The 20,785-nt window shown below is 35.7% G+C and overlaps 1 protein-coding gene across 2 annotated transcripts in view; it reads left to right on the top strand.

Moving 5' to 3' along the window:
* The window catches only part of LOC138701006 (putative tricarboxylate transport protein, mitochondrial), a 65,958-nt gene that overhangs the window by 18,382 nt on the left and 26,791 nt on the right, over window positions 1-20,785 (top strand). For both annotated transcript variants that reach the window (XR_011332420.1, XM_069827486.1), the window contains exons 2-5: window positions 2,190-2,403; window positions 11,052-11,275; window positions 16,926-17,146; window positions 19,519-19,592. Coding sequence is in view for 1 of the 2 variants with exons in the window: in XM_069827486.1 (XP_069683587.1) it covers window positions 2,190-2,403; window positions 11,052-11,275; window positions 16,926-17,146; window positions 19,519-19,592 (733 nt within the window). In the remaining variant the exon portion in view is untranslated. The remainder of the gene's footprint in view (window positions 1-2,189; window positions 2,404-11,051; window positions 11,276-16,925; window positions 17,147-19,518; window positions 19,593-20,785) is intronic.

Genomic DNA, 20,785 nt, shown 5'->3' with positions numbered 1-20,785 from the left:
TCGTTAGTATATTTCTCGTTTTTTTCCTTTACTTACGTAATGACCACTTCCCATTCTTATAATTCCTTTGGACTTTCTCCATTGCTCCCTCGTTTAGATCAGTCATACAATCCCTGCATCGTAGTGATGTACCAGTGTAACACTTACTGCTAGCCAGAAGCATAGTTGAATTAAACAGTGAACAAATGGTACTGCCAATATCTGTACACACTAATAAATAAAATAAGAGGAAAAAAATAAAGGCTATGTATGATGTGTGTATAAATGTGTATGAGTGTATGTAGGTGTGCATGGATGGACGGACGAACAGATGGATGGGTAAGTAGACAGATGTTTGGAATGGAGGGGTGGACGGACCAGTGTGTGGATTGGTGGACGGAAGGGCGGACGGACGGACGGACAGGTGTGTGGGATGGGTGGATGAATGGATGGATGGATGGACATACGTGTGGATGGACAGACGTGTAGATGGACAGACGGACGGGTGTGGCTGGATGGATTGATTGATGGACGGTCGGGTGTGTGGAATGGACGGACGGACAGGTATGTGAATGGCTGGATGGACGGACGGACAGATGAACAAGGTAGATGGCTGAATGGACGGACGAACAGATGAACAAGGTGAATGGCTGAATGGACGGACGAACAGATGGACAAGGTGGATGGACGGACAAACGGATAGACAAGATGGATGGCTGAATGGACGGACGAACAGATGGACAAGGTGGATGGCTGAATGGACGGACGAACAGATGGACAAGATGGATGGCTGAATGGACGGACGAACAGATGGACAAGATGGATGGCTGAATGGACGGACGAACAGATGAACAAGATGGATGGCTGAATGGACGGACGAACAGATGGACAAGATGGATGGCTGGATGGACGGACGAACAGATGAACAAGTTGGATGCCTGAACGGACGGACGAACAGATGAACAACATGGATGGCTGAATGGACGGACTAACAGATGGACAAGATGGATGGCTGAATGGACGGACGGACAGATGAACAAGATGGATGGCTGAATGGACGGACGAACAGATGGACAAGATGGATGGCTGAATGGACGGACGAACAGATGAACAAGATGGATGGCTGAATGGACGGACGAACAGATGGACAAGATGGATGGCTGAATGGACGGACGAACAGATGGACAAGATGAATGGCTGAATGGACGGACGAACAGATGAACAAGATGGATGGCTGAATGGACGGACGAACAGATGAACAAGATGGATGGCTGAATGGACGGACGAACAGATGAACAAGGTGGATGGCTGAATGGACGGACGAACAGATGAACAAGATGGATGGCTGAATGGACGGACGAACAGATGGACAAGATGGATGGCTGAATGGACGGACGAACAGATGAACAAGATGGATGGCTGAATGGACGGACGAACAGATGGACAAGATGGATGGCTGAATGGACGGACTTACAGATGAACAAGATGGATGGCTGAATGGACGGACGAACAGATGGACAAGATGGATGGCTGGATGGACGGACGAACAGATGAACAAGATGGATGGCTGAATGGACGGACGAACAGATGAACAAGGTGGATGGCTGGATGGACGGACGAAGGGATGGACAAGATGAATGGCTGGATAGACGAACAGATGGACAAGATGGATGGCTGAATGGCGAAGGGATGGACAATGTGGATGGCTGGATGGACGGACGAACAGATTGACAAAGTGGATGGATGGACGGACGTACGGATAGACGATTAGGTTTGTGTATGAATGGACGTACAGACGAATTGGTGTGTGTGTGCGTGTGGGACAGACTGCGTAATGGTTAGATGGATGGAAGGATGAATTGATAAGAAATCGGTCTCGTCTCTGTGAAGAAGCTGTGATCTGACTGAGCTAATAAAGCCAATTAATGATTGTGTCACTCTGTGATGCTGGGAACAAATGCAGATCACGTGATGCTGTAGTAGCGAAAGGGAGGCTGGAGACAGGACAGACCACTACTATATTATTTTAAAACACGCCTCCACTGTATGGTAGATTACAGTCCCTGTTTTTAAGGTATGACTACAGTTGTACCTTCACTTACTCCAGTAATTGTCCACTCGGTCCTTCCTGCTTGGTGCATTTCCCTCTGCCCTCACTCAGGGCTTCAGAGCTGAGATGTTAACATTACTTGCAATGTTCGTGTTGCCAGGTGGCATCACTGGAGGCATCGAGATATGCATCACGTACCCAACGGAGTACGTGAAGACGCAGCTGCAGCTGGACGAGAAGGCCGGCACCTCTGCAAAGCAGTACAACGGCATCTGGGACTGCGGCAAGAAGACTGTGCAGCGCCATGGCGTGCTCGGGCTGTACAGAGGCCTCAGTGTGCTGCTGTACGGCTCCATCCCCAAGTCGGCTGTGAGGTATGGGTCCTGCATTGCTCATTGTGTTTACTGAGTTACAATGGCACACATTGTATCGGGAGAATTATGCAAAAGTGTGCCCACAATGTTCAATCAATCAATCTTCTTAATGTATCCAGGTGTTTGCTGACAACATAAAGTCCACTGTAGTCTATTCAGTTGTTTTTCACGAGAAATTAGGAATATTTTGATCGGTGTTCATTATAGATGCCTGTTGCTAGTAGCCAGACTTGGGGTGTAGTCAATATATAATAATAATAATAATAATAATAATAATAATAATAATAATAATAATAATGGCTTTATTTAACCTGGTAGAGTTAAGGCCGTAAGGCCTTCTCTTACACTCAACCAGGATTAAAACTTGCTTACACAGTTGAACATAAAACTTGATCGGAATTAAGTAATTACATACTGATACATAATGAGATCAAAAGAGGTAGTTACATAAAATTTACCTCATAAAATAAAAATAAACATAGTGAAATACATATTAATTTGTTAGAATCAAATACGAATCACATAAAAACAGAAGCCGATAATTCAATAAAAAAAAAAAGAAAAATGTACACAGTAAAAATAAAAATAAACACATTAGTATACATATTAGTATTAGATTACAATTAAGTAGGATTTACATAATTAAACCAGAAACCGACAATTGAATAAAATGTACGCAAAAAACAGATTAATAATAAAAAACAACAACATAGTGGGATACATATTGGCGTTAAGTGATAAATAAACACGATTTAGATAATAAAAATAAGAAACAAAAAAAAAATTAAATTAAAATAAATACAGTGGAACACATTTGCAACACGTTAGGTCTGGCAACTCATCATAAGATATTTTTCTAATTTACATTTAAAGGAAATTAAAGTTCGGCAGCCCTTGACTTCAGGCAGCAGAGAATTCCAGTGACGAGAAGTAGCAACAGTGAAAGATGAAGAATAAAGAGATGATGTGTGCAGTGGTATTTCTAGCGTGTTATCATATTGTGACCGAGTATTTAAGTTATGATACCGAGAAAGACTGTGGAATCGGACAGATAAGTAAGAGGGAGTAGAGGTGTGTAATTCGGTATAAGAGAGAAAGGGGATGTAACTTTCTCCTCTCATTTAACCTGAGCCACAATAATTTACCGAAAGAAGGCGAAATGTGTTCGTAGTAGCGGACATTACAAATGAAACGAACACACGCATTATGAACACGTTGCAGTTTCTGGGATAAATCCACCCTGAGGTCACTGAATAAAGCGTCACAATAATCGAAATGAGGCATAATAAGAGTCTGTACAAGCGTCTGCTTTAATTTAGCTGGATAGTGGTGCAGTCTTTTTAATGAGTGAAGAGTGGAAAATACTTTCTTGCATGTGTGTTTGATATGCGTGTCCCAGGTAATAATAATAATAATAATTTATTTAATCTGACAGGATTAAGGCCATAAGGCCTTCTCTTCCATCCTACCAGATAGCACATATAAATACAAAAAGAAATACAAACACTGATGAAAATGATACAAATTAAGTTAAAGCCCTATAGAGGGTCAACAGAGTCAAAAGTACATTACATATTAATTTTCAATTTTACAACAGCATAGTTACAATATTTACTATATGTCATGGGTTAAGGTGAAGTTGCGCAACCTGACATGTGTTCAACAAGCAATTCCACGAACTAGAGTGTGATTTTTTAATTTAAATTTGAATTTTGATATTGTCCGACAGTCTCTGACGTGGTGAGAGAGGGAGAGGGAGAGAATTCCAGAGGCGTGGAATAGATATGCTGAAAGATGATGAGTAGAAGGATGTTCTGTGCAGAGGAATAGAGAGAAGGTACATGTTCCGGGTTCGAGGTAGTGAAAGGTAAACAAAACGAGATGCTAGGTAAGAGGGTGTGGAGGTGTGGATGATTTTAAATAGTAATAAGAGAGAGTTGAAGAATCTTCTTTCTTTAATGGACTCCAAGACAACAATTCTAGTGACGGTGTTACATGATCGAATTTTCTAATGTTACAAACGAAACGAACGCAGATATTGTGAACATGCTGTAGTCTATGGGCAAGATCAGTATTCAGATTCGTGAATAAAGAATCGCAATAATCGAAGTGGGGCATCACTAAAGTTTGGATCAGGTTCTTTTTAAGGCTGAGGTTAGATTCAAAATGAACTTCCAGGTTTTTTACAGTTGAACTGAATGGAATGATCGCTTTATTCAGAGTCACGGGCGGAAGGTTCAGCTGCAGGGCTGTGTCTTCTGCAACTGGTACTGATGATTTTAATTTACTTCTTTTGTGGTTTATGGATGGACAGTACAGAAGAATGTGTTCCAGATCTTGATCATGATTATTACACCACAAACAAGTAGGATTATCAGAAATCTGAAATCGGTGCAGGTACAATTGAGTGACAATGTGACCTGTTCTGGCTCTTGTTAAAAATGTTTGAACGTGTCTGGGCAAGTTTTTGTACATTTCCAGGTCATTTGGTTTCTTTTGTACAGACTGTAAAATTTTTCTTTTGTCAGAAGAGAGCCAATTGTTGATCCATAGGTTTGTAAAATGAGACTTTACTGAAGCAAAAGCACTGGATAGAGATATCACTTGAAGAGGTCTTGGTTGCAGATATGTTGCCTGTTTTGCAATATTATCGGCTTTCTCGTTTCCACAATGTTCGTGAGAGGAGCTCTGTATCCCACAAGATGTATGCAGTGAATGAGTTTTCCGCAAGCTAGGGGTTGGGCATTTGTCACTTCCAATAGCAAGTAAGAATGAATATACCAAAATGTCTTATTCTTCTAATCGAAGTTTGGCTACTTCATTTCCTAGTCCCGAAGCACACATGATATTCATTTGCCACCTCTTTGTAGTTCTTCCATTTCCGGTCTTACTAATAAAAACTCTATATACAGACGTTTAACTGTCTTATACTTATACAATGAGTAGCTCGTTTATAAGTCGTGTGTAAATTCCTTACTAATAATCACTACATACGTCGTGTATAACAGTATAACTGTTACACAGCTACGTTACAGTTTCGTCATTACTTCGTTACGAAAGGTAATAGAATATCTGAGGTTCTCTACTGGATCCGGTAGAGCGCTCTAGTGTGGCATCTTAAATATCGATAGTACAACTGGCTCTAATCGATTACCACACTACATTTTGGTCAAAGAGTACAAGCTACAGCAATATTATTCTAATAATTCTATGATCTTTGGTTTGTTCTTCTGTGGTTACAAGGTAAACATCATCATAAAATGACAGTCGATACGAACAGCTGTTAAAGGGGCGGCCATTTTTTCTCTATATACAACGCTTAAACAAGGGGTTTCGTGTATGTAACTACTGCAAAGCAATTCCCATTGTATAGTTACAGCCTGTTTATACGTCCATAGCTTATTCACGGTTTATTAGTAACGTTTTCTGCCTCAACTCTGCATAAGTCTCGTATAAAAATTATACACGGTTTATTAGTAAGACTGTTCGTCTTTTACCAGATCTTTTACATCTACTGACTGAGGATGGCAGTCTACTATCAGCTAGAACAGGGGTTCTGAACCTTCTGAAGATTGTGAGCACCCCCACATGTAATACTAAGAGAGCGACCACCATGAAATGGAATAGGTTCAATAGGCATATTCATTCATTCATAGTGTTCTGCCCAAAGGCAGGTCTTTCACTGCAAACCAAGCATTCTCCAGTCTTTCCTATTATCTGCCTTCCTTTTTCTCTCCGCATATGATCCATGTATCTTTAATGTCGTCTGTCATCTGATATCTTCTTCTACCCAGAACTCTTCTTCCAGTCACCATTCCTTCCAGTGCATCCTTCAATAGGGAGTTAAGAGGCATATGTGGGTACATAAATAAATAAATAAATAAATAAATAAATAAATAAATAAATAAATAAACAAATAAATAAACAAACAAACAAACAAACAAACAAATAAATAAATACTTACTGGCTTTTAAGGAACCTGCAGGTTCATTGCCGCCCTCACATAAGCCCGCCATTGGTCTCTATCCTGAGCAAGATTAATCCAGTCTCTATCATCATATCCCACCTCTCTCAATCCATTTTAATATTATCTTCCCATCTACGTCTCGGCCTCCCCAAAGGTCTTTTCCCCTCTGGCCTCCCAACTAACACTCTATATGCATTTCTGGATTCGTCCATACGTGCTACATGCCCTGCCCATCTCAAACGTCTGGATTTAATGTTCCTAATTATGTCAGGTGAAGAATACACTGCGTGCAGTTCTGTGTTGTGTAACTTTCTCCATTCTCCTGTAACTTCATCCCTCTTAGCCCCAAATATTTTCCTAAGAACCTTATTCTCAAACATCCTTAACCTATGTTCCTCTCTCAGAGTGAGAGTCCAAGTTTCACAATCATAAAGAACAGCCGGTAATATAACTGTTTTATAAATTCTAACTTTCAGATTTTTTGACAGCAGACTAGATGACAAAAGCTTCTCAACCGAATAATAACAGGCATTTCCCATATTTATTCTATAAATAAATAAATAAATAAATATATAAATGAATGAATGAATAAATGAATAAATAAATAAATAAATAACTTAATTAATTAATTAATTTCTGCCCAAGAACAGGTCTTTTACTGCAAACCCACCATTCTACAAACTTCCTTATTTTATATCTTCCTCTTTGTCTCCGCATGTGATCCATATATCTTTATGTTGTCTATCATCTGATATCTTCTTCTGCCCCGATCTCTTCTCCCGTTCACCATTCCTTCCAGTGCATCCTTCAGTAGGCACTTTCTTCTCAGCCTGTGACCCAAACAATTCCTTTTTCTCTTACTGATCAGTTTCAGCGTTTTTTTTTCTTCATCCACTCTTTCGAGTATACTTTCATTTCTTAAAAAATATATATACTAACCTAAAATATAGAGGAAACAAAAACAATATTTGACCTTTGTCCAAATGCTTTTGAAATCGCGATAATCCGCAAATTTGAGATTCATTGCAAAGATTTGCGATAAATGTTTGCAAAATTGAATGTTTTCAGATTTCTTTTTTCAAATTATTTCAAAGTTATACAGCATGACGAGTACGCATTGATCAGTGTTCACTAATAATAGCCCAATAATAATAATTAATAATAATAATAATAATAATAATAATAATAATAATAATAATAATAATCGTCATCGTCATCATCATCATCATCTGGTGCCATGTAGAATGCCTCCCATGGTGCACCAAGAGCAACATACTCATGGTCTTTTTAATGGAAAATTTTCATGTCATGTAGTTCAGCTATGTAATTTAAAATATTAGAGAATCTTTAAAAACCATCTTCCTTGTCATTCAGTAAAATTTTATCATCAGTGTGAATGTAGATATTGATACAGTTACTTCAAATTTACTAGTAACAACAATTAATAATTGTTACAGTTATTAATACAGTTGATAACAGTTAGTAGAAAGGTCAGCTTTTACACACTTTTCCTTTATTAAGCATAATGATATGGTTGATCTATTCCGTCGAAACCCGTACTGATATTCTCCTAGTTCTCTCTTTTGCATACTTTTCCAGTCTTCTAGCCAACACTTTAGAGAAGATTGGTATTGGTAAATAGTTTATAAAAACTTCATCATCACCGCTTGAATTATCAGGATATGTTGTAGACTTACAATGTTAAATATTTTAATGTAAGTCTAGTAGTATTGCACTATAGTAAAAAATATCTTCAGTATTTTAATTTTTTTTTTTCGTAAAAACCTATAAATTCCTAAATGAAAGATTTAAAATCATAAAGAAACCTAAAACATGGGTCGAAAAAAATTAATTTTAGTTTTTTAGAACGTAATCCCTTCAGCCTGGTGTACACTATATTGTACATTATTTCTTTTTTGGAATGTCTTCGATACTTTGAAATATTTTGAAAAATTCAATGGAGAATATTATTTTTGAAACATTTCTATACCTGGATTAAAAATAAAATTAAAAATTTCGGGGCCCCAGGAATCAAAATTGTCTCCAAATTTTGATTTCCTGTGAAGACTTGATTTGGGAATTTTGGATCCCTAGAATGATTATGTGATCAGTTTTTTTTTTTTTTTTTTTTTTTCAATTTTTGTTTTTTAAATATAAATTCAGATCTGAAGGGGTTAAGTATACCAGACTTTGGTAATACAGTGAAACCTGTTCAAATCGGAACCTGAATAATCCGGAATCCTGTCTATTTCGGAACAATTTATTGGTCCCTGCGAATTTCATATGTATTATGTGTAATTTTTCCTGAATAAAACGGAAACTGTCCAACACGGAAATGGAAACTGCCTGCTACTGTTCAAAACGGAAATAATATTTTAGACACACTACTTTAATGTAAACTATATTTTGAAACAGTAGGTGCTTTCAAGGAATGTACGAAATACTAATAGGTCACTAAAATAAAAACAAGTTTTCTTTGTAAAATTTTTGAGGGTGCGAGAGTGTGTTGGCCTGGTGGTCATAAATTTTATTACCCTATTGACTAGGCAGACGAGTCCCTTCAAAGATGTTCAATTCTTCACTCCTGTATACTGTCGTAGCTAGGTAGAACACAAGTAGTGACTTCGTGATAAAAAAAAAGTTGCGTAAAAATGCTGCACTATCATTAATTGATGAAGTAAAAGTTGTGGAGGAAAATGAGAAACGAAGAGTATGGTAAATAATGTTGAAATTTATGAATGGAAAACTCAAGTGTAACTTAACACCTTCAAAAATAAAGGCCGTATCATGAGTGAGTGGCTTGCGGTCAATAATGGTGACATAAAAGGAAACAGAAAACAACTGGTTACATAGAAATAAATGAACTGTTGTGGGAGTGGATTGTTCTTGCCCTTTCAAAGATCGTGCAAATTTCTGGATCTATTCTGCAAAGAAAACCCTTGAACTGGCAAAGAAATTAGATAGTCCAGAATTCAAGGCTTGTAGGCTCCTAGTCCAATTAAATAATGTGCTGTGATATACAGTGCAGTATTATAGTGTTAGATATTAAGTTTAGTGTAATTAATAAACTTTATTGTGTGTAATGAGTGAGTTACGATACAATTTATATAGGAAATGAGATTTTCATCAAGATCATTCACCAATTAGGTAAGTGACAGGAAGCTGATTTGATGTCAGTAGTGTTAAACAGAATATTTTGTAATTCTTACAGTTTGCGGCATGCCATTTTGTTTTTCATTTATACAAATGATAAAATATTCCAGTTTAACTTCATAAAATGCTGCTAGATAAATTAGATTATTATGGAATTAAAGGTGTTGCACAACAATGGTTTCACTCATATCTCATAGATAGGAAACAGAAAGTTGAAATCAATACAACTATGAAATCTACATCGACATGGGGAACTGTTAATAATGGAATTCCTCAAGGATCAATATTAGGTCCCCTACTTTTTCTAGTGTTTATAAATGATCTTGCCCCCCTTATAAAAGATGTAGGTCATCCCATATTATTTGCAGATGACACAAGTATAGTAATTACAGCCAATAACTCCAACACATTCCAATCTTCAACAGAGGAAATTCTCTTCAAAATATGTGACTGGTTCTCAGTCAATAAATTAGTATTAAATTGTAACAAAACTAACATAATTCAATTTAAATCCTGTCCAAATTCAACGTCGCAAATTTCTAGCGCAATAATTAACAATAGATCCCTATTAGAAACAACAACAACCAAATTTCTTGGCTTAAAAATCGATAATGTGTTAAATTGGAAAAATCATATGAAAGAAATTACCACCAAACTAAATTCAGCTTGTTTTGCTATTAGATCTATGCAAAAGATAGTAAATATCAATACCTTAAAAACAATATACTTTGCATACTTCCACTCGGTAATGAGTTTTGGAATAATATTCTGGGGAAATTCCACAGATAGTAACAGTATATTTCTATTACAAAAAAGAGTAATTAGAATAATAGTAGGTGCCAAATCTAGGGAATCGTGTAGGACTATTTAAAAAAAAACTACAAATAATGCCCATGGCTTGTCAGTATATCTTTTCATTAGTAATCTTCATCGCGTGTAATCGTGAAAACTTTGTAACTAATTCAACAGTTCATAGCATAAATACACATTAAAAAAATGACTTTCATACTCCATCGGCAAGTCTATCGTGCTATCAAAAAGGAGTGCGTTATATGGCAGTAAAAATTTTTAATAGCCTCCCTATCGATATAGAAAATGAAACTCAAAACATAAAATTATTTAGGGCCAAATTAAAGAAGTACCTAATTTCTCACGCCTTCTATTCTGTAGGTGAATTCATGGCATTCAATAATATTTCAAGAAATTGATACTAAAACTTTGTGTTGTACTAGTAGACTATATTGTAAATCTCGTCTGTATATATTTCATCTAGACTGTGACTATAAATTAAGATTTTATAATAGTATTAAGTTTTTTGACTTGTTCCATATTCCAGCTGTAAGCATGTATGAATACCATGGAATGTTTATAAATACAATACAATGCAATACACCTGAATAACACGGAAACCTGTCCACAACGGAAAAAAAAAATAGGACCATGTCACTTCCGTCTTGAACAGGTTTCACTGTATATTATATTGGTATTGGCTGTGTTGTTGAGGCAATTGTTGCATGTGAATTTTTAGGTTTGGTGCATTCGAGTCATTCAAGAAGGTGACTGTGGATGAGAAAGGTAACCTGGGACCCATTGACAGAATGCTGTGTGGTCTGGGTGCCGGTGTGTGTGAGGCCATATTCGCTGTCACACCCATGGAGACTGTTAAAGTTAAATTCATCAATGACAGAAGATCAGCGAATCCAAGATTCAAAGGCTTCGTTCATGGTTGCTCATTAATTGTTAAAGATGAAGGTAAGAATGTATGTCAGCTTCAGTGTGTATGCAAGGTGCGATTGCCAGAATTCTGGAATTATATATGATTATTTTATTTATGTATTTATTTATTTATTTAATCTGACAGGATTAAGGCCATAAGGCCTTCTCTTCCATCCCACCAGATAGCACATATAAATACAAAAAAGAAATACAGACGCTGATAAAAATAATACAAAATTAAATTAAAGCCCTATAGAGGGTCAACGGGGTCAAAAGAACACTATAGAGCTCTCATTGGGCTAATACAAGGGGGGGGGGGGAGAGAAACAGAGATAGTACTGTGCTTCAACCACGAGAAAGTCTTTGCGGAATGAAACGGAACGGGGTAATGCCGTGAATGAATGTTGATGTCATAAGATGTCATAAGCTCACACACGTGGGTACTCGTATCTCTATTGGGTCGCTCTCACAGTACAAACAATAACATTGTTACACACATATTTATACTACCCTAGTTACAAAATTAGATCACTTTTAATCTCCTAGTCTTTTAATCCCTCCATATAGGAAATAACATATGCAGGAGAGCGCATGGTTTTTAAACTGACGTTATAACGGTAATATTATCTATCTACTTTGCTCCAAAAGATGACGCAATAGTAAGCACATTCCTTTCACGGTTGATCTCCTGGTTGGAGAACAGTAGCGATGATAGTGATAACTGACAATAATAATAATAATAATAATAATAATAATAATAATAATAAATACATTACATATTAATTGTCAATTTTACAACAGCATAGTTACAGTATTTACTATATGTCATGGTTTAAGCCGAAGTTGCGCAACCTGACAGGTGTTCAAAAAGCAATTCCATGAATTAGAATGTGATTTTTTAATCTATGAGGGGGATCCAGGAAATAACGACCGTTTTGTTGTAATAATTAAAAAAAATATATTTATTTGAAAAAACAAAGTCTGTTACATAACTGAAGCTTCCTTTACTTCTCTACATAATCACCACCTACATTTAAACACTTGTCGTATCTGTTCACTAGCTTTAGAATTCCCGTGTTATACTCCTCTGCCGCCAGGTGTTCACTGTCTTCTTCAACTCTTCATCACTTCCAAAATGCGTACCACCCAGAAAGTCTTTCAGCAATTCGTCGAGTGATGTGCGCCTGTCTTGCAAGATTCTGTCGTTCACTTTAGTCTTCAGGTCTTCTGTGATGAGTGATGGGCGTCCGGGTCGAGTTTCATCGTGGACATTTGTTCACCCATTGTTGAACATTTCGCACCATTTTCTCACATTTCTTTCATTCATTACAGTATCACCATACACTTCTTTCAATTGCCGGTAAATTTCTGCAGGTTTCAAATGTCGGGCATTCAAAACTCGAATCACACTCCTCACCTCACAGTCTGCGGGATTATCAATCACGTCGTTCATTTTGAAGTAACACAAAATGCACAATGGCGACTTGTTGCAACCAGTACTCACAACATTATGAGAACACTTGTTAAGGAAGCCAGTTGACCTTCAAACAAGGAAGGGGAGTCATCTGCGCGGCGGGTATGCGCGAACTGTCATTATTTCCTGGATCCCCCTCGTAAATTTAAATTTTGATATTGTCCGACAGTCTCTGTCTGACATGGTTTGACAGAGGTTAGCTCCAAGAGCTCCTGTGAAAAGTGTTTTTTAGTCAACTGTCTGAAGTCACATTTTAAAGTTTAGTTAGCAGGAAAAGTGTGTTAAAGATATACCGGAAATATACAATGTAGTACTTTATGCAGCATCTTGCAGATATTGAAGTAATTGTTTTACCAAAATAAACTTAAATATTGGTAATGTTGGTGCACATTTCAATAATTATTTTCAAAAATCAATTTTTTGAAGGTGTTAAACTGTACTTACCTCCCTAACCTTGCTAATTACGAAATGGAATGGAATATAAAGGCATATAAATGTAGGCTTTGGTTTGCCTCTAGTTTTGACATCCTAGAAAAGTTTTGTGGCATATCCTGCTTTGAGTTTTCTAAGTAAAATGCATTTTTTTTTTTTATAGAAACTGAAAACTATCCTAAGAGTTGCTATTTTAATATTCTCTGGCATTAAAAATGTATTTTCTAGATTACATGAGCTTTTTGTGTTTGCTGTCTTTTTTTCTAATTAGACACAGTCGATAGATATCATCCTTAGTCTTATTTTTGTTTTTAAGGTGGTACTTTAGAGAGCTATGACCAGTAAATATGTTGTTGTTGTTTTCTAATGCCAGGCGTTTGACAATAAAGTCATTTGACCTCTTGCACTCCAATATTTTTCAAAGATATTATCATGGTCAGCCACTGAAGCACAGATTTTGAGGTGTTCCGAATCCATTTCTTGGTTTGAGTTGCACAATGGGCAGTTAGGGGACTGATATATTCCAATTCTATGCAGATGCTTGGCCAAACGGTCATGGCCTGTTGCCAATCTAAATGCAGCTACAGACGATTTTCGTGGTAAATCGGGAATTAACTGTGGATTATGATGCAGAGAGTTCCATTTTTTCCAGTAAATATAATTATCTGTAAATGTTCCTTACTTTTGATAGTAAGTTTAAGATACTTATTATTTTTTTTTCTGCGAAAAGGTTACGAAATTTTTCGCTTGTCTTTGCCCAGGAACATTTTCCCAGTACAAGATATTTTCTTTTTCCTGTCAGAGTCTTGACTTCCTTCTTAAAATGGCTCTGAGTTAGTCCAGAGTTCAGGGCCTATGGAAAAGGTGCCTGCACGCTCTTTACAAAGTGATCAGCACCTTCTTTACCTTTCACACCTTCATGTAAGTTTGCTACATGAATTCAGATCTCTTAGTTGCGCATGTTTGCTAGCCATGGACATTATGGATTAAATGTACTATTGATTGATTATTAAACAGCAGATTTTTTTTGTTTCTAAAGCCAAAATAACATTGTGTGTGTATATTTATAAGGACTTTATTACAACATATAACCACAGTCTACTATATACAGTCGCGAAGCTTGAGGTGTTTTTTTGCAAATCTCGTGATAAAGCGCTCCAAGCGGTTAGCAACTAGAAACAATAGACTGTTCATGGTCGACTTTGGACTGTGTCGTATTTTTATCGAGTGCTAGCTCGTTGCGTATTTCACATTGATGCTTGTGAAATGTTCGTTATTGGTTATAATGAAAATGTTAATGGCTAAAATATAATAATTGGAATAATAATATGGGACAAAGAGGAGACGTTTGTAGTGCTATAAATTGTAGCAACAGTAAGAGAAAGAGGCCAGAGTTATCCTTTGTCCGATTTCCGAAAGATTCAGAAAGGTTCCTGGGTTTCCACAAGAATGCTGTGCAGAAACAAAACTCTCTAATTTTGAAGTTCTTTGTGACTGTTAGAATACATTATATCCTTAAATTTCACATTGAAATGTTTCAGTCTAACCGAAAGGCCATTAGATACCGGTTAAAGTTCTGTCACTTAGGCTGCTAAATTTCCAGAGAAATAAAGGTTAGGTCTACTTTTTTTTTCAGAGGATATATTTTTAATTGTAGCTATTAATTTTGTTATTATTTTTATGTGTTATTTGACTAAAGACGTAGAAAAATTAAGTTTGTTTTAATGAAATTTATTGATCACGTTTTTATTTTCAATTCTGGTGGGATTATTATTGCTTAGGCCTATTTTTTTCAAAGGATATGTTTTTAATTATAGCTGTTAATTTTGTTGTTATTTTTATTTGTTGCTTTACTAGAGACGTAGAAAAAGTCTGTTACAATAAAATTTATTGATCACGTTTTATTTCTAATACTGGTGTGATTATTATTGATTAACCTCATCCCACTTTGTTAACTACGTAAGCCTACACAACAAGTACCGGTACGCGTAAGTTACTCCATTAATACATATTTCCATTATTATTGTTGTAAAGGGAAATGCAAATTAATATTTATTGGTTTCATAGTTAATAATCGCTATAATCTTGAATGAGTCAAGCTATTATAGTAAATTTCAGTTCGTTTTGCACAAACAAACATTATATTACTTATTTCTTGCAGGTATGTTCGAGTTTATGGTAGAATTTAATATACTTCATTAACTTTATGCATTTAATATTTCAATAATGGAAGGAAGGTGTTAATTTTTCCAAAAGAACACGACAACGAAAGTGTAACATATTTTGTCGTCTGCTAGGAGAGAGATCTGCGATGATGAGGCTATAGTAGCGATCCTAGTGGTGGGCAACTACCCATGTTTGCATTTTTACTACATATTGAGCTTCGCGACTGTATATAGTAGACTGTGATATAACATTACATGGTAACATGTTTTGGTTTTCTATTAATCTCTTTACAGATCATTAAAAATTAATGTTACTAACACATTTCTTGAAGTGTCTTGGATGTATGTTTATGAGTTAATTATTTTGCACTGAAACACAAACCTCTATTAGTTCTTGTTTCTGTCTGTAAAAGTAATATTTTTCTTCAGTTTTTATATTCAGAAATAAAATCAGTGTGTGCGTGTATACATGTGTAATAATTTTTCTTCTGCAAATTATTGAACTGATTTTATTCATGTTTATTATGTGGAGGAAAATGTGTGCAGTTGTGTGGATGTAAAATTTGGTAATTTCTACTGGGTTAATATGAAACGCTTGGAATGGAATTAAAACAGAATGGGAATTTGCTTGAAATTGTTTCCAGTTATTTTGTTATCTTCTTGACTTTCTTATACTGTAAGAAATAATAATTCTGAATGACAATGTGTAGGTTATATCTGTATTTTCAAAGTTTTTAGTTTGAGTATAATTTATTAATAAGTTGATATGAAATTAGCAGCCTAAGATATGGTATGTGTTAATTCAGTGTTATATAATAGTCCATTTTGGAACGAGCCTATAATGGTAGTAATTAAGACGCGAGTATGTTTATGAAACGAGCGCAAGCAAGTTTCATAATTTTCATACGAGCATCTTAATTACCATTATAGTAAAGTTTCATACGACTTTTTATGCTCGACCATATTTCTAACTTGAAATTATTCATAAGTATTCATGTTATTCTTATCTGACTGAGGAGCGGAACTGACCTTGTGCAATACCTCGTAAATTGTGAGATGTGCGCAGACGCGAAAGTACTGTATTGATTTTTTTCCGAGAAACAAATGTCGACATTGACTTTGATATAATCTAGAGAGTAAAATAAACTTTAATCTTGATATAACCTTGAAATTGATTTAGACATTGAAAAACGAGATGACAAATTGAATTTATTTGAATATTATTTACAATTAACGCTAATTATTATGGTAACAGAACATAACCTTCTGCGACAGTATTGGATTTCCAGCCTCCGTGAAGTTTCGCTAGTTGTCTTTCGATTGCATATCTGAGAATAATCGATACTTGTGCTTTGATATTGCTACAATGGTATTTTCTGATTGGTGGAACACTTTAACTTTAATGAATAGGTGTACTTTGATGAGGTGCATTAAAGGGCTGCTACCAGGTGTATAATTACTACATTTCGGCATGGTCGAGCATAAAATAATTTGTCTGTTATGTAATGCACATATTTTGTTTGACAAGATTTTTGCGAATCTAATTTTTTAACAGTTGCTGCATGAAATGTGTAAGGATGTGAGTGAAATTTTCACCACTTTAATTGCTTCACAGGTTTTGGTGGTCTCTACAAAGGTGTGACGGCTACAATATTGAAGCAAGGTAGCAATCAAGCCATTCGTTTCTTTGTAATGGAGACGTGTAAAGACTGGTACAGGGGTGGAGATCCCACGAAACCTGTTCCTACTATTATTACTGGAGCCTTCGGTGCTTTTGCTGGTGCCTGTTCGGTATTTGGCAACACACCAATTGATGTTGTCAAGACGAGGATGCAGGTATGATTGAAAGGTCTTCTTTATTTCCTGTATAAGTAGGAATCCTTTGCTCTCTTCAAATGGAACACATTTACCTCCTAGCGTGGAGTGTACTGCATTCTTAGGCCCGTAACACACTTGAAGAGTTTTCACTAGCGAGAAATGTGTTGCGAGAAAGAGGCGAAGAGCCTTCCTCCACTCACTTGGCAAGTTCTCGCTATCGCAGATCACACCTCGCTATGATCGTCTATGCACTGCCTTCATGCAGAAAGCATTTTTGTGATTATAGTAATGACTCGGGGGGGGGGGGGAGGAATATAGCTTATGTATTTACGTATATTGTCGTACTTAAATATATAGCCTGTAAATAGGTGGCCTACTTTACAAATTATGTACGAACGCTATGTTGAATCTGAGTATTCAGATGATGAGGAAATGGAGTTACATGAACATATTTTGTTAATGAAAAGAAGAAGTAGGTCTAAAATTAAAGCCAGAAATATCTGAAAATCACATTGTATCGTACGAAAATAAGGGCGAGTTTTGGACACTGGTTTTGATTTGAATGATGATACGTTTAGCGTTATTTCAAGTTGAATGGACCTGAGTTTTTTGCCATTCATGATACGATAGAGGATTCTTTGCTATGTTCGATTAAAATTATGTAAACTGTTAAGACATATACTGTACATACATTATTTCAAATGTTTAATTAATACTATTAAATCTCATCAAAATAAAATATAGCCCTATTTATTTTCAGATATATAATCTAATATTTGTCTCCATATTTCTTCTTTAAGTTTCATGTTTTTATAGTTTTCATCCCGTGTATCATATAAATAGGCCTATGGGTGATATCGTACAAGTTCGATAAGTTTCTGACTGCAATTATTAGCCATCTTTCCTCATTTTCAAATAAAAACAATACAATTCATCGCCACCTGTGATATCTTTTTCTACATTCAATCGTCATAAAGAGCATAAATGTCAAACATCTTTGATAAATGTGTCGAGAAAATTCGCTGAGCTACCGATTCCAACGAGAAACTCGCACGAGGTTTTTTCCTCGAACTAGAATCTCTTCCAGTGTGTGGACGTCCATTTGAATCCATGTTATTAATCTTTGAATTTTCTTGCAACACATTTCTAGCTAGTGAAAACTCTTCAAGTGTGTTACAGGCCTTACAGCAGCTTAACCAGTTTCACTAAATTTATTTCAGTAAATAATTCCAAAAACCCAATATGCTGTACTTATTGGTACATACACTTTAAGCTGAAAATGACTGACAAGGAGAGGTCCCATTTTTGGAATCACCGAATTTTGGTGTTTGTGTTTCGAATAGTATAAAATATAAAATAAAATAGAATATAAAACAAAGTATGGCGATGCAAAATCATTCTTACCATATTTACTCGCATAATTTTCTTCCCTTAATTTCTCCCTCTTACTTAACCAAAATTTGTCACTCCTTTTCTCTTCAACTTAACTTGATTAGTACAGAATTATATGATGTTATTTATGAGCAGATTATTCTTGATATTTTCTAGTTCTGGCGTATTTTCCTTCCTCCTCGATTTTTTCCTCCGAATTTTGTGAAGAAGAGGGAAATTACAGTGTTAGAAGTTTTTGAATAAAAAAGAATTTCGTTGATTGTTTCCGTGTTTGTGTATTTATTCCTGTGCCTATTTTATTTATTTTTTTTGTCTTGACTTCACTTTCCTCGTATGAAGAACATTGCTGTGGCAAAAATTGATATAATGTAAACGTGATATACGAGTATGCCAGTATACTCTAATGTTCGAAATCACTTGGAGATCTGCATTTTTACATAATATCATGTTTGCTTTCTTGTTGATATAGGTTTCCACTTTCAAGTATGTAAACAGTTTACCGTGTCTCTATATATTTCTGTTGCTGTTAGAGTTTAGTGTTGACAAAACCAGAATGTTTCTGAGGGAACTTTGCACGAGATGTTTGGATTTTGTTTTTCTCCACACTTGTACATTTGCTTTCTCTCTGTATCTTGAAACTTGTAACATATTTGCCAAATTTACTGTAACACGAGAAAAACTGTGTCAAAATAAAGTTATGTAACAATGTTTTACACTTTGGTCTGCTATGCACAGTCAGAAACATTAGTATTGTGCTGTTCTTCCATTGGTGATCCTACTGCTCAGTAACACAGTCTTCCAGTTGATCATGAATATGGATGTATAAGGTTACTTAAGTTCTATGAGTTTGTATGTTAAGTTGCTTTACTAACTTTTCGTTTATAACACAAATTCTCCAGTCACCAGTGTAAGATTATTTTGAATGTGACTAAAGTATCCAGTCATTAAAATGTAATGTATTTGCGTATTTAACTGTTAATGGTGTTTGTTTATTTCAGGGTTTGGAAGCCAAGAAATACAAGAATACATTAGACTGCGCTGTTAAAGTGTTCAAAAACGAGGGAGTTCTTGCGTAAGTAAAGATTCATTACTCTATGACCATCTTCTTGATCCATACATTTCATTCAACATGTTCCACTAAAACACACCTTCTTCCTCTTAAATTAAAAACAAATTTTCATCATCATAATTGTTAAATAAATATAAAAGAAAGAAAGGAAAGCCTAAAATAAAAAAAATATAGAATTAATATCACTACCCAAAAAAATAATACAAAATAATATTCTCATAAATAAAATACTGGCATATTCAGCTAAAAAAATTAATGCAAAACCACATCTTCTATATTCAACATTAAAACCTGAAACCAACTCGCTGTCAACTATCATCATCATTGTTGCTGTTAACTTTCATTATTATCGTTGCTATCAACTGTCATTGTCATCTCTGTCAACCATCATCATCATTGTTGCTGTTAACTGTCATTATTATCGTTGCTGTCAACTGTCATTATCATCTCTGTCAACCATCATCATCATTGTTGCTGTTAACTGTCATTATTATCGTTGCTGTCAACTGTCATTATCATCTCTGTCAACCATCATCATCATTGTTGTTGTTAACTGTCATTATCATCGTTGCTGTCAACTGTCATTATCATCTCTGTCAACCATCATCATCATTATTGCTGTTAACTGTCATTATTATCGTTGCTGTCAACTGTCATTATCATCTCTGTCAACCATCATCATCATTGTTGCTGTTAACCGTCATTATTATCGTTGCTGTCAACTGTCATTGTCATCTCTGTCAACCATCATCATCATTATTGCTGTTAACTGTCATTATTATCGTTGCTGTCAACTGTCATTATCATCTCTGTCAACCATCATCATCATCATTGTTGCTGTTAACTGTCATTATCGTTGCTGTCAACTGTCATTATCATCTCTGTCAACCATCATCATCATTGTTGCTGTTAACTGTCATTATCATCGTTGCTGTCAACTGTCATTATCATCTCTGTCAACCATCATCATCATTGTTGCTGTTAACCGTCATTATTATCGTTGCTGTCAACTGTCATTGTCATCTCTGTCAACCATCATCATCATTATTGCTGTTAACTGTCATTATTATCGTTGCTGACAACTGTCATTATCATCTCTGTCAACCATCATCATCATTGTTGCTGTTAACTGTCATTATTATCGTTGCTATCAACTGTCATTGTCATCTCTGTCAACCATCATCATCATTGTTGCT

The sequence above is a fragment of the Periplaneta americana genome, chromosome 6 (genome assembly GCF_040183065.1).
Source record: "Periplaneta americana isolate PAMFEO1 chromosome 6, P.americana_PAMFEO1_priV1, whole genome shotgun sequence".
Taxonomy (NCBI): domain Eukaryota; kingdom Metazoa; phylum Arthropoda; class Insecta; order Blattodea; family Blattidae; genus Periplaneta; species Periplaneta americana.
This window is presented reverse-complemented; position numbering and strand designations above follow the sequence as displayed.